The sequence below is a fragment of the Centruroides sculpturatus genome, unplaced genomic scaffold, assembly GCF_000671375.1.
Source record: "Centruroides sculpturatus isolate CEXI.00-Female unplaced genomic scaffold, Cexi_2.0 scaffold890, whole genome shotgun sequence".
Taxonomy (NCBI): domain Eukaryota; kingdom Metazoa; phylum Arthropoda; class Arachnida; order Scorpiones; family Buthidae; genus Centruroides; species Centruroides sculpturatus.
Genome location: NW_019385014.1, coordinates 289,162 through 302,078, shown reverse-complemented (window position 1 = coordinate 302,078; position 12,917 = coordinate 289,162). Strand labels below are relative to the sequence as shown.

Genomic DNA, 12,917 nt, shown 5'->3' with positions numbered 1-12,917 from the left:
AACTTGTACAGACTAAACTGGAACAAAAATATCAGAAATATACATCTATTTGTAGTTAATTTAACAATAAATAAGTTATATCTTGGGAAACAATAGGACTGTTACATCTTGGAAGGAAAACTCTTACCTACGAAGTTTCCCTGGTATTAACTTCCTTATTACTAACAAGGAAGTTAATACCAAAATATAATTTTAATAATTAGAATGGAAAAGAAAAGAAAATGAATTATGATGTTTGCTATGTCTGAATATTTTTCTGTTGTTTTCTTTTTATATATTAATACAAATAATTGATTGGTAGTTTTTATTACTATTAATTAATTATCTTAGCATTTTTATAAGTAAACATTGATAACAAAACTTTAATAAATTTCTGATACATCTAATTAAGAATGGAATCAGTTATATCATATTTTAGTAAATTTTGAATGATTGTTTCATTTATGTCAAGATGAATTATATGTAGTTTTTTTCATTTGACATAAAAATGTTACAAGCGGTAATTGAATTTATAGCAATTGTAATACAAATGAATTATATCATTTTTGAAGTATACTTTATTTAGTACAGCCTACTTCAAAAATGATATAATTAAATTGTAACATATAAATAAATATACTCATTTTATTGTTAAAAATTTAAGTTTATTTATATAATAGACCTATATTTTATAATTGGCATAATTTTTCTATTATGGTGAACAATTACTTTCTATTATGATTTATGAAATGTTATGTTATAATTAGTATCTTGGTATGATATTAAGTAGTTCAAATTATTTTTGGATTTAGGGAGTTTAATTTATGACTCACTTAATGATGGTTTCTTAGAAATCAATTAGGTTGCAAAAGCATTGAGGATCTATGTCTGTTGTACTGTACTTATAATCTTGGATATTTTCAGGCATAGAATATGTTTATAATGTTCATTACAGTTATTGATTTAAGATTTAGATTAATGTTGAAAAATAAATTTATATACAGAGTCTTCCAAAAAGAATGCTATTATTTTAGGTTATTGTAATTATGTTAATTATACCTGAGAATATTGTAATATATGTTAAAACATTGGAAAACTGTCCAAGATTCATGTTTGACCACTGCAATTTTTCAATGTATGCACTTCATCACATTCAATGATACTCAAATTCTTCCTACACTCACTACAACATATCCATTATCACTTCTTTCACAGCAGCCACAATTCTACAGCTCCTGCAGATTACTCATGTTGTACAATGATGATGTATTCTTACTTTTCAAACAGCAGAACACAAATCACCTTCTCTCATTTTCATTTACAGAGATTCTTAATAGATGAAATATTTGAATGCAGACAGAGGGTGAGACTTGGACAGTTACTTGATCGATTGTTGTACTTCTCAGATAATAATTAACCTAATTACAGCAATTTAAAATGGTACAGCTTCTTCCAAAATGAATGTATGTAATTTTTACTGTACTTACAAAATATTTATGAATTTGTAATTTAATTTGATTATTCAAGTTATTGAATAATCAAATTAATAAATAATTTATTTTTAAAATAATAAATATGTATTATGATTTAACAAATTGAATACTTTTAGATAACTGAAAAACTGCCAGAATTTGTAAAAGTTGTTGAAGTAGGTCCACGGGATGGTTTACAGAACGAAAAAGTATGATGATGTAACTAATTAAAATACACTAAAATATTTAATGTTTGAAAACTTTTTATTTTACATTTGTTTTTTTGCTTTTACAAAAGGAAATTGTGCCAACTTCTACAAAGGTGGAATTTATCAATAAATTATCGGAAACAGGACTTAAAACGATAGAAATAACTAGCTTTGTTTCTCCAAAATGGGTTCCTCAAGTAATTAAATGCTTAATAGTTATATCATTAATCTACAATTATTATGATTTTTTAGTTTTTAAATTTTATTTAAGACGAAAAGAAATCTTATATATGCAGTTCTGAAAATATGGATTTTTCAATATATTTTCACTCTTAATCTAGATGGCTTTGTTTCTCCAAAATGGGTTCCTCAAGTAATTAAATGCCTTATAGTTATATCATTAATCTACAATTAGTATGATTTTTTAGTTTTTAAATTTTATTTAAGACAAAAAGAAATCTTATATATGCAGTTCTGAAAATATGGATTTTTCAATATATTTTCACTCTTAATCTAGATGGCAGATCATAAAGAAGTATCTCAGCAGATCACTAGGTATCCAGATATTAGTTATCCTGTTCTTGTACCTAACCTCAAAGGATTCCAAGCTGTGGTAATATTTTAAGTATTTTATATTTTTTGTTTTGATTTATAATGATTTAAAGCATTATTATATCTTAAAATAAATTATGCACAGGATCTTTCTCAAGTTAAAGAAATAGCTATTTTTGGAGCTGCTTCTGAATCTTTTAGCAAGTAGTTATTATTATTTTCATAGTTAAATATTTAGAGTTTTATATTTACTTAATGTTATGTTTTTATGTTATAGAAAAAACATAAATTGCACAATTGCGGAAAGTTTGCAACGATTCAAGGAAGTTGTAAATGCTGCTATTTCTGCTGGAATAAAAGTCAGAGGGTAAATTCATTGTTTTAAGTTTATTAAGTATTCATTAAGTTTTTTACATTCCTTAATTATATATATATTGTATACTTGGCAGATATGTTTCCTGTGTTGTAGGATGTCCCTATGAAGGAACCATAAGTCCAGCAGCAGTTACAGATGTAAGTTTTCTTTTAACATTATTTTTTTTAACAAGTTATTTGTAAAAAGATAAAATTAAAATTTTCACAAAAATAATTTTTTTTTAATATTGTTAAATATATGCAATATGAATGTATAAATTATTGATTAATTGCATTTAAACCATTATGATTACTTACTAATTAAAAAATATTGATGAGTACATTTTTGAACAGTGACAGAATATAAATTAAATGTTTTTTGTGTTTGTTTATCTAATAAATACATATATACATGCAATGCCTACTTTTACATACATACATACATACATACATACATACATACATACATACATACATATACAGTAGAGCATCGATTATCCGACCCTCAATTAACCGTCACATCAGTTAACCGACCGTTTTAGTCGGAAAATTTCAAATGTCCGCTAGTGATGTGGCACTACAATATTTGGCTATGTCTTGGATACTTTAATATTATTTTTGTTAAATTTTTGCATGTTTTAGCTGGCAACATTGGCTCGACCATTGAAGGGAGACCAGCATTTAAACAAGACTTAATTTTCTAATTATGAATGCTTGTTTGTTTTGTGAGCAATAAAATAATTTTAAAATAATTTTTAACAATACAATAGCAACGATTATTATTTTAAAAAAATTTGTTAGGCTAAACATCGATGAAAATTCAACACGAAGTTGGTTAATAGCAATATACTAATTACATGGGATATCCTAATATACTATACTAATAATGTATTTTTTTCATTATTTTTGGTTATCCGATTTTTTCAGTTATCCAACCAACCTGTCCCCAATTGAGTCAGATAATCGATGCTCTACTATATAACTATTTTATTACCCTATACTTGATACCAACCATCGAGAATTATCGATAATTAACAATATAATTCATTCTCTCTTAAAATTTATTTTTAATAATGACTGACTAATTAATTTATGATTAAAAATTTAATATATTTTAACCTAAATCAAATTTGAATTAGGGTATTTTAGATTAGAAAATTACCAGCAAGCTCAATTATTTTGTAATATTTCTGCATAACAGAGCATTACAATATGCAGTGGAATCTAGTTAACTTGAATCTGTCTGGGAAAAAAAATTTGGACTTTGAGTTAAAAAGTTTCAAGTTATGGAGGTTCAGCTAACAATCAAGATTTTATGCATTGGTTTATCAGTGAATCATAATAAATTAGCCATATGATATTTTCTTGTATCTTATTACTTAGAATCGTCAGTGTAAGTAATAAGTCCAATGTTGCCCAGAAACTTGAAAACACTTAACCGAATGGTTAAATAAGCTACTGAGAAATGCTTTCCTGAAGGGTTGATCTGTTTTCTCCTAAGTGTTTAGTAAAGGATTTTTTAAATTATGATATTTCATGCCTAGAATTGTGCCGAATTGATCTGTTTTTTATTTATCATAAACATAATACTCTTTATAATTGTTATATTTTTAATATTTTGCTTCAAAGGTTAAAGTTTTTACACATAATTGGATTATAATCTTTTTTTTAAAGTAATTTATCAAAAATTCATGTATTTATTATGTCAGCTAGTCAGAGAAATCCATTAGCAATCAAATAAAACAAAAAAAGTTGCTAAACCTTGTGGGAGAACTGATAGCTGATATGTAATATAACAACTGAAACACCACTCCTTGCCTACCATTACATGACATAATGTTATTTTTAGTCATATGTTGTTCCCACACTTTATAGAAAGTTTCTGATTAGTTTATTTAACAAATGAATGTTAATTATTTTATTTAAATTAAAATTCTGGAGGGTTTATGAAAATACTGTATCAAAACCCCATTTGAATTAAACAGTTCAATGAATTCAAATTAACCAATTTGATTTAACATTTAAACCCCTATGCTAGATGAACAGGGAAAGAAAACGACTTCAAGTAAATGCTACTTTGAGTTAACTAGGTTCCATTGTATTGTTATTCCTAAACAATAAAATTTACTATAAATACAGTATTTTGTTTATTTGTATAAGTTTCATTTATAACATTACCAACATTCTATTTTCAGTTTTTTTTTATTTTACAAATATNATTTTAAAAAATTCTATACTGTGTTTGCAATGACGACTTTTTCACTGTCTGGCATTTTAAGCATCTCACCCCAAGTATCCGGGTGAGATGCCAAATGCCATTAGGGTAAGATAACAAATATAATTGCATAAAATTAATTTTTGAATTTCTTAACCAAATTTAATTTATTGCATATGTAGTACAAAGTACTTCATAGCAAGTATAACAGCATAGTATAAGTATTGTTAAGTTTCTGCCTGTTCTAATGTGCTCTATAGCTAGCTGAAAGCTTTTTTCAGTCCAAAAACTTTTTTGAGAAGTCTTTATATAATTTCTATGCATATCCTGCAATAAAACGAGAAAACAAAAATTTATTAAAAATAGGCATATTGGAATTCAATTAACAAAAAATAGACAAGTTACCCCAAGAAAAATATGGCATCTTTTAGGACTTTGTTGGGGTAAGATGCCTAGTAGAGTCACGTGCTCCAGCATGTCCAATCAGGATCGGCGGTAGTTGACAATGGAAACTTTAGAACTTTAACTACATCATACATTAATTGTTTTTTGCAATTTTTAATAAATTCTATTTTAAGTTTTAGTTTAAAATTACTTTAGAAACATTTCACAACAAAAGCTTTGTTCTTATCTAGCTTTTATTCTTCTCAGATGCAGAAAATGAAGTAACGGTAGCCAACTACAGCTTTCCACACTCAATATTGGCCTAACGATTCATCATACAAATACATGACAATATGTGACGCCATCGTTTGAAAATATCAAAAATTAGGCATCTTTCCCTGCTTACCATCTTACCCCGAATCACTCTATCTGTTACAGTCAAAACCAGTTTTTAGTTAGGATGCGTTTTAACTAGTTAAAACTAGTTTATACTGGATGTTTTTGATAAAACCCGTTTTGTGTAGTTAAAACTAGAATTTACTGTTAGTCAAAAATGAATTTGGGTTAAAACTAGTTTTAACTAGACAAAACGGGTTTTATCAAAGACATCCATTATGAACTAGTTTTAACTAAAAATGGGTTTTGACTGCAACATATATAAAGTAAGATTCATCCCTCACTTTATAGATATCTGTTATGCATAATTTGTTCCTAACAATAGAAGAATTTCAAATTATTAGATTATTTGATATATTAAGAGATTATATTTTTAGATATTTGAACTTTAAAAAAAAATCATTTTTTATGTAACTATTGTATAGATAATTTATTAACTCAATATATATATTTTTTATAACTGAGTAATGCATAGAATATTTTGAAGTTGAATGAATGCACTAATAGCACATGGATATCTTTCATAATGTAAGATGATGATGATAATAAATTGAAACTGATAGTGGTTTTATTAAAAGTATAAGACCAAAAATCAAATTTACAAAATAAAAACATTGTGTAGAGTAATGCTTTCCAAAGAACAGTTCACGATTACACTTGCTATGGAAAAATTTCATTAATAACTACATTTTTAGATAAAACATTTACTATATTGCACCTATAACGTATGGATTTTTGACAGTGATAGTAAATAAAAACAAAACATAGAAACAAGTAGGCTCTTCAAACTTTTTTTTGAATTGCTTGATGATCCAACTTTCAGGTTATTTTGTAACCTCTTTAAAAATAGTAGAAAATTAAAGAATTTGATTTTCAAAATTCTGAACCATATGTTAATAGAATTAAATAGGAATATAGCAAAAAAACTGTTTGGTTTTATCCGCTTCCATTTTCAGAAATTTTCCCATAGAAAGAGCATTACAATCAGTCTTGAATGTAAAAAACTATTACTTACAATGTAGTAACTATTAAACTGTAGATATTATTATTTTTAAGACAAAAACCAATAATAATATCCTGATGATAAGAGTTATTTTGAAATAATATTATATACTTTAATGCAACAGAAAATTAATAATAATATATATTCACTTGAATTTTGACTTTTTATTTTTTACCATCTACAATTGTCTTTTTTTCTTTTATGGATTTATGATGATTAAAAGTCTGGGAATCACTGGTGTAAAGATTTTTAGGCTGCACATGACTGACTAAGGAGAGGAGTGGTTTGACTGTGTTCTAAATATGTTTTTTGAGTGTAATGAATTCTTTTGCATTTTATCTCATCCATGGTCTTACAGTAAAATTTTCTTTTAATGCAGAAAATTGATCTACTTAATGAAAAATAATGGGCATTAGAAATTTATATATAAATCAAATATCCACATATAATCACTAACAGTAAATACAAAATAAAATAAAAGTAAAACTTACTACAGTAAATTATGTATAAAACAAAGAATTTTCTTTGAAATTACATGTATTTCATTATTATAATGTTANGTTTTAACTCAAATTCATTTTTGACTAGCAGTAAATTCTAGTTTTAACTAGACAAAACGGGTTTTGTCTAGTTAATTTACTGCTGTACATGTTTTGATTTTAGATAAAACTAATTTTAGCTACATAAATATGTTTGGGGGAAATAAATAAAGTTATGTATAGTGATTCAGCGGAAGATGCCTAACATTTTGCTTATGAAGGAAATTATAGCGCTAATTTGGGTTTGGAGCCCTCTGATGAAAATATCATATTCAGGAGTATATTTTTCAAATAAAACTTTGGAGTTTATTAAAAAAAAAATTATATTGTGTTTGCAATGACGACTTTTTCCCTGTGTGGCATTTTAGGCATCTCACCCAAGTATCCGGGTGAGATGCCAAATGCCATTAGGGTAAGATAACAAATATAATTGCATAAAATTAATTATTGAATTTCTTAACCAAATTTAATTTATTGCATATATAGTACAAAGTACTTCATAGCAAGTATAACATCATAGTATAAGTATTGTTAAGTTTCTGCCCGTTCTAATGTACTCAATTGCTAGCTGAAAGCTTTTTTCAGTCCAAAAACCTTTTTTGAGAAGTCCTTATATAATTTCTATGCATATCCTGCAATAAAACGAGAAAACAAAAGTTTNAATAAAAACAAAACATAGAAACAAGTAGGCTCTTCAAACTTTTTTTTGAATTGCTTGATGATCCAACTTTCAGGTTATTTTGTAACCTCTTTAAAAATAGTAGAAAATTAAAGAATTTGATTTTCAAAATTCTGAACCATATGTTAATAGAATTAAATAGGAATATAGCAAAAAAACTGTTTGGTTTTATCCGCTTCCATTTTCAGAAATTTTCCCATAGAAAGAGCATTACAATCAGTCTTGAATGTAAAAAACTATTACTTACAATGTAGTAACTATTAAACTGTAGATATTATTATTTTTAAAACAAAAACCAATAATAATATCCTGATGATAAGAGTTATTTTGAAATAATATTATATACAGTGGTGCCTCGTACAACGTACTTAATCCGTTCCAGGTGCACGTCCGTTAAGTGAAACGTCCGTTATACGAAACGCATTTTCCCATAGAAATACATGTTAAAACATATAATTCGTTCCGCAGCATAAAATAACCGTACTGTACCATAAAAAATGAAAATGGAGCAGACACCAATTATGCCGGGTAGTCAGATGTTGTNACTTACTATTGTACAATATTGTAAATAAAAATTTATTAACTAACAACTCTATAAACACCTGATAAATTATAATAAAGCACTAACCACTGGCATATGCCATCAGGCTATATAACAGCTATAATAATAATAAATTACTGAGAGAAAGAGACATTAGATGCCTAATCTCTAGGGTCAAATTGATCAGTAATTTATTATACCTGTTATATAGCCTGACGGCATATGGCAGTGCTCTATTAAAAATTTATTAGTAAATAATATTAGTAAGAGATTAAAATTCCAAATACAAACAACAAAACATGCGGTTAATGTTATCCATGGTTCTAAAATGGCCGTGCTTCCGATTGTTCGTGATCCAGATGAACTCCTCCCGGAGGGGAGCCACTGGCAGGCCACTGAGTGCAAAACATCACTAGTTATTGATTCACAGTAGTTCTTGAACAAAATAAATTAAAAAAAAAAAAAGTCTAATAAAAATGTAGCTAATCTAATGAAAATAAAACGAACCTAACCGAAGCTCTGCCATTTTGGAATCATAGGTAACATTAACCAAACATGCTATTAATTATAATAAAAATACATATAGAATGTACAGTACATATAATAAAATATTGTAATTATAAAAGCACATTTGTTATTTTAAGTATTAATGCTATTATTAATGAAGATCTCAAAAAATAAATTCACATCTTAGAAATCAACTCCAGCAAAAACTTTAACAAAACAAAAAACATTTTTAACATAATTTGATAGGTCTTCATCACTTGGGTATTCCAAAATAGAATATATTTGAGTAAAAAGAACATTCAATAAATACCAGTAGAATAGAACAAAATATAAAATTTGAAATATAACATAAAAATAATATATTTAATTTTCTGTTAATTTTTGTAACAAAATAAAATAATGTAGAAGTGCCTATTAAAGGATAGTCAAGTTAAAGCTCATACAGAGTATTCCATGTGGTAGATATTGAGTCCAAGACCCTGTAATTTATACACATGGAAGTTCTATTGGCTTTATATATTTTTAAGGTCTGTACATGCCTAAATGTGCTACAATTATCAGATCAGCTAAGGGTCCTTATCCAGTCTAATGATTGTAGCATCTTCCCACTTGACCTGTACCTCCTGTTGGGCAGCATATACAAGTAATGTTGTGTTTCAAAGTTTCTTATTAATGGTATACTTGCATTTTTTGTCTTTGTTTTAGGTTCCATTTTGTAATCCCAACATAAGCTAGTGTCCTGTTAAACTATGACTCCTCTGTTGGGATTGAATAAATCCCCAAGGAATCAATGTGACTATAAAGCACCTTGTCATTTCTTAAGATCTTGAAAATGGTGGAGGAGTCATGTTTATATATCATGTACACATTAGGGAATTGGGCCACCTGTCTGTATTTTCTTTAAGATGGGAAAATAGTTCATCTCGAGGTGATAACTTGGTAATCCATCACCCAATTTTGAAAACCTTGTTTTATTTTATATCTATTCTCATTTGGGGTATAGGATTCTTAAACATACAGTGGTTGGTAATTAGATATAGAAAACAATCTCAGTCTTTTAGTAGTATATAGATGTAATATTTTAATAATTCAACTAATATTTTTTTTCCCTTATTAGTTATCTTTAGGATACAGCTAAAATGTGAATATTTAGTTGTAAAATATTTTTATTAGATCCTGTTTTTTGTGTGAAATATATTATTAATGTTGATAGACTTTTAATAATTTTTAGAACAATTTCATATGTTCTTCATGTATTATTATTAAACTCATGATTACATGCTTTTGTTCATTTCTTATAAAAATTACAAATGTATAATTTTAGAAAGTAATGAGTTAATTTTTAATTTATTATTTAAAAAAATATGGAAAATTTGTCAGAAATTTATATGTTGCCAAAATTTAGATTTAATAACTAATAATAATAATAATAATATAAATACATAATCCATTTCTCCATTTAAAAATTCTAAATATATAAAAAGATGGAATTACACACCAAATTTTAGAGAGGTGTACAACCTTTGGATTATTAATTTTTTGAAATAACCAAAACCATACACAAAAAATATATAAAATTAAAATTATACTTGCTAGTACTTCTAATCAAATAACCTCATTTTCAGGCAAAGTAACAGATTTTTGTTCAGTTTGTTTTCTTTGTCTGCATAAGAGAAGGTTAAACTGAACAAAAATCTGTTACATTGTCTGATAACAAGTTTTTTATTTCATTAGAAATACTAGCAAATATAATTTTAACTTTATATATTTTGGAAGATGAACACCCAAAGACAGTACTTATATTTTGCATTAAACCTAAAATTATATTTTACTTAGAGAAAAAAAAATTAAATAGACAGAAATATTTCTATTGAACTATTATTTAGCATGTTCTCCTGAAGATGAATTCTTATAGGCCTTTTGTTTCCATTCATCATTTTAAAATATATATTCTCATTATCAAAAAGAATTCATGAAATTTGTCAGGCCACAAGTACTGCTTATTTATTTTTGTTTCATTCTGAATAATTTAATAATCCCTAAAGGCAATCATAGTTTCGCACAATTTTTTTTTTCTTCAAGTTATTGCTTCATTTTTTTTGTATTAATTCTTTATGCTTAGTAAAAATTATTTGCTGCTGTAAGGAAACAGGTTGTCGTTTATAGTATAGAAATTGATACAAATGATAATGCATTTGTAAAAATTTAATGTTTTTTTTCTTTAATGTGTTTTATTTATCATTAAACTAAATAAATATTTTTGCATTTAATAGCACAAAAGTGTTTATTTAGTAAAAGCTACCTTTGTATTATTAGATTATGGATTAACATAAAATTGTTACTTTTTTTTTTATTTGAAATATGCATTACACTAATTTCCAAGATGTAAAGACAAAATAATTGCATAAAAGGATTTTAACAATAATCTTTCTTCTGAAATTGATGTTTAATTTAATAAATACAGGAAATCCTTTGTTCCTTGAATTTCAAACTAACAAATAATCGCAACTTCGAATTATCTAAGATTTACATAATTCTGTACAGTATGCCAAATGCCATGTAACTGATGTAATTTATTAAGCAAACAGAATACAACTACATACACAGAATGCTATTTTCATTAATAATAATAATTGTCCAACTCCAGCACACTCTTTGTATCTATAAAATTCATCCCCAATTCATTAGTTTTCTTGCTTCTACCATGTTCCACTGGAGAACAACATTACATTTTAACCTCCATAACACTCACATAAAAACAAATCAAATACACATCAAAGAGAGGAATTTTTCAAGGAGATTCCTTGAGCCTCTGGTTCTGCCTTGCACTTAACTCTTTATCTAACACATTGAACAAAACACGATAGGGCTACAATATCAGACACAAAAAACAACACACTTCACATTATCACACCTCATACATGTACGATATCAAACTTCATCCATCCACACAGAATGAGCTTCATCATCTCTTATACTATATACACACACACACACACACACACACACACACACATTCAATATACAAATGGAGACAAAAGCAAACACACTACACATTGATAAAGGAGTTCTGAAGAAAGGAGACTTTGTATTCAGAATTGGAGATATTATTGAGTCCATGTCTTCGATGGACTCAATAATATTTTACAAATATTATAGTTTTACAAATATTTAGGATTCAACAGGCCAAACTTACAGACATAACATGCACAGCTAAAACAAAGATTAACACTCAAATACCAGAACAGATTGCATACAGTATTAAAAATACACCTAAATGCAAAACATACTATTAAAGCTATTAATACCTATGTTGTCACTACATTCACTTATTCTTTTGGTTTCAAGATCCTGTGCATGTCTAGTTATACACTGGACATGCACAGATCTCAAGCAACTCCAAAAGAAAACAAGATCAACATTTACTAAGATTAACATTTACATAAACAATATCACCCAAAATCATCTACAGAAAGATTAACTCTTCCTTGTAAAGAAGATGACTGTAGCTTTACTAATTTAGTGAACCTAAACTACAAACAAATTCAGAAATTCTTGTTTTTTGTGGAAAAACTCCTACAAACATCAAAATTATATAAAGCTATAACTCTGGCAGACTAACCACACACCTTTCGGCTTACATTCTGAGCAGTTGGACATACTATAGCTCAACACCATGAAGCAATTATGGGTCCAAAAGACACTTCGTGGCAGGCATGCCTATGACCTAGCTCAGGATTGTGTTGACAAAACTGCATCAAACTGCTGACTGACTAGGAGCTGCCTGTTTGGAGAGACTGAAGGGTTTATGGTTGTCATTCAAGATCAGGTCAAATACACTAAAAACTGTAGAAAACACATCCTGAAGGATACATCACTAACAAATGACTCTTACAGAAAATGCCAAATTCTGCCAGAAACAGTACAACATGNAGATGTAAAGACAAAATAATTGCATAAAAGGATTTTAACAATAATCTTTCTTCTGAAATTGATGTTTAATTTAATAAATACAGGAAATCCTTTGTTCCTTGAATTTCAAACTAACAAATAATCGCAACTTTGAATTATCCAAGATTTACATAAT

At 27.2% G+C, this 12,917-nt stretch overlaps 1 protein-coding gene across 3 annotated transcripts in view; it reads left to right on the top strand.

Annotated features, from left to right (window-relative positions):
* Window positions 1-12,917, top strand: part of LOC111633429 (hydroxymethylglutaryl-CoA lyase, mitochondrial-like) — a 46,791-nt gene that overhangs the window by 19,408 nt on the left and 14,466 nt on the right. For all 3 annotated transcript variants that reach the window (XM_023377992.1, XM_023377994.1, XM_023377993.1), the window contains exons 2-7: window positions 1,589-1,660; window positions 1,750-1,857; window positions 2,178-2,273; window positions 2,358-2,416; window positions 2,490-2,579; window positions 2,662-2,725. In XM_023377992.1, coding sequence (XP_023233760.1) covers window positions 1,589-1,660; window positions 1,750-1,857; window positions 2,178-2,273; window positions 2,358-2,416; window positions 2,490-2,579; window positions 2,662-2,725 — 489 coding nt within the window. The remainder of the gene's footprint in view (window positions 1-1,588; window positions 1,661-1,749; window positions 1,858-2,177; window positions 2,274-2,357; window positions 2,417-2,489; window positions 2,580-2,661; window positions 2,726-12,917) is intronic.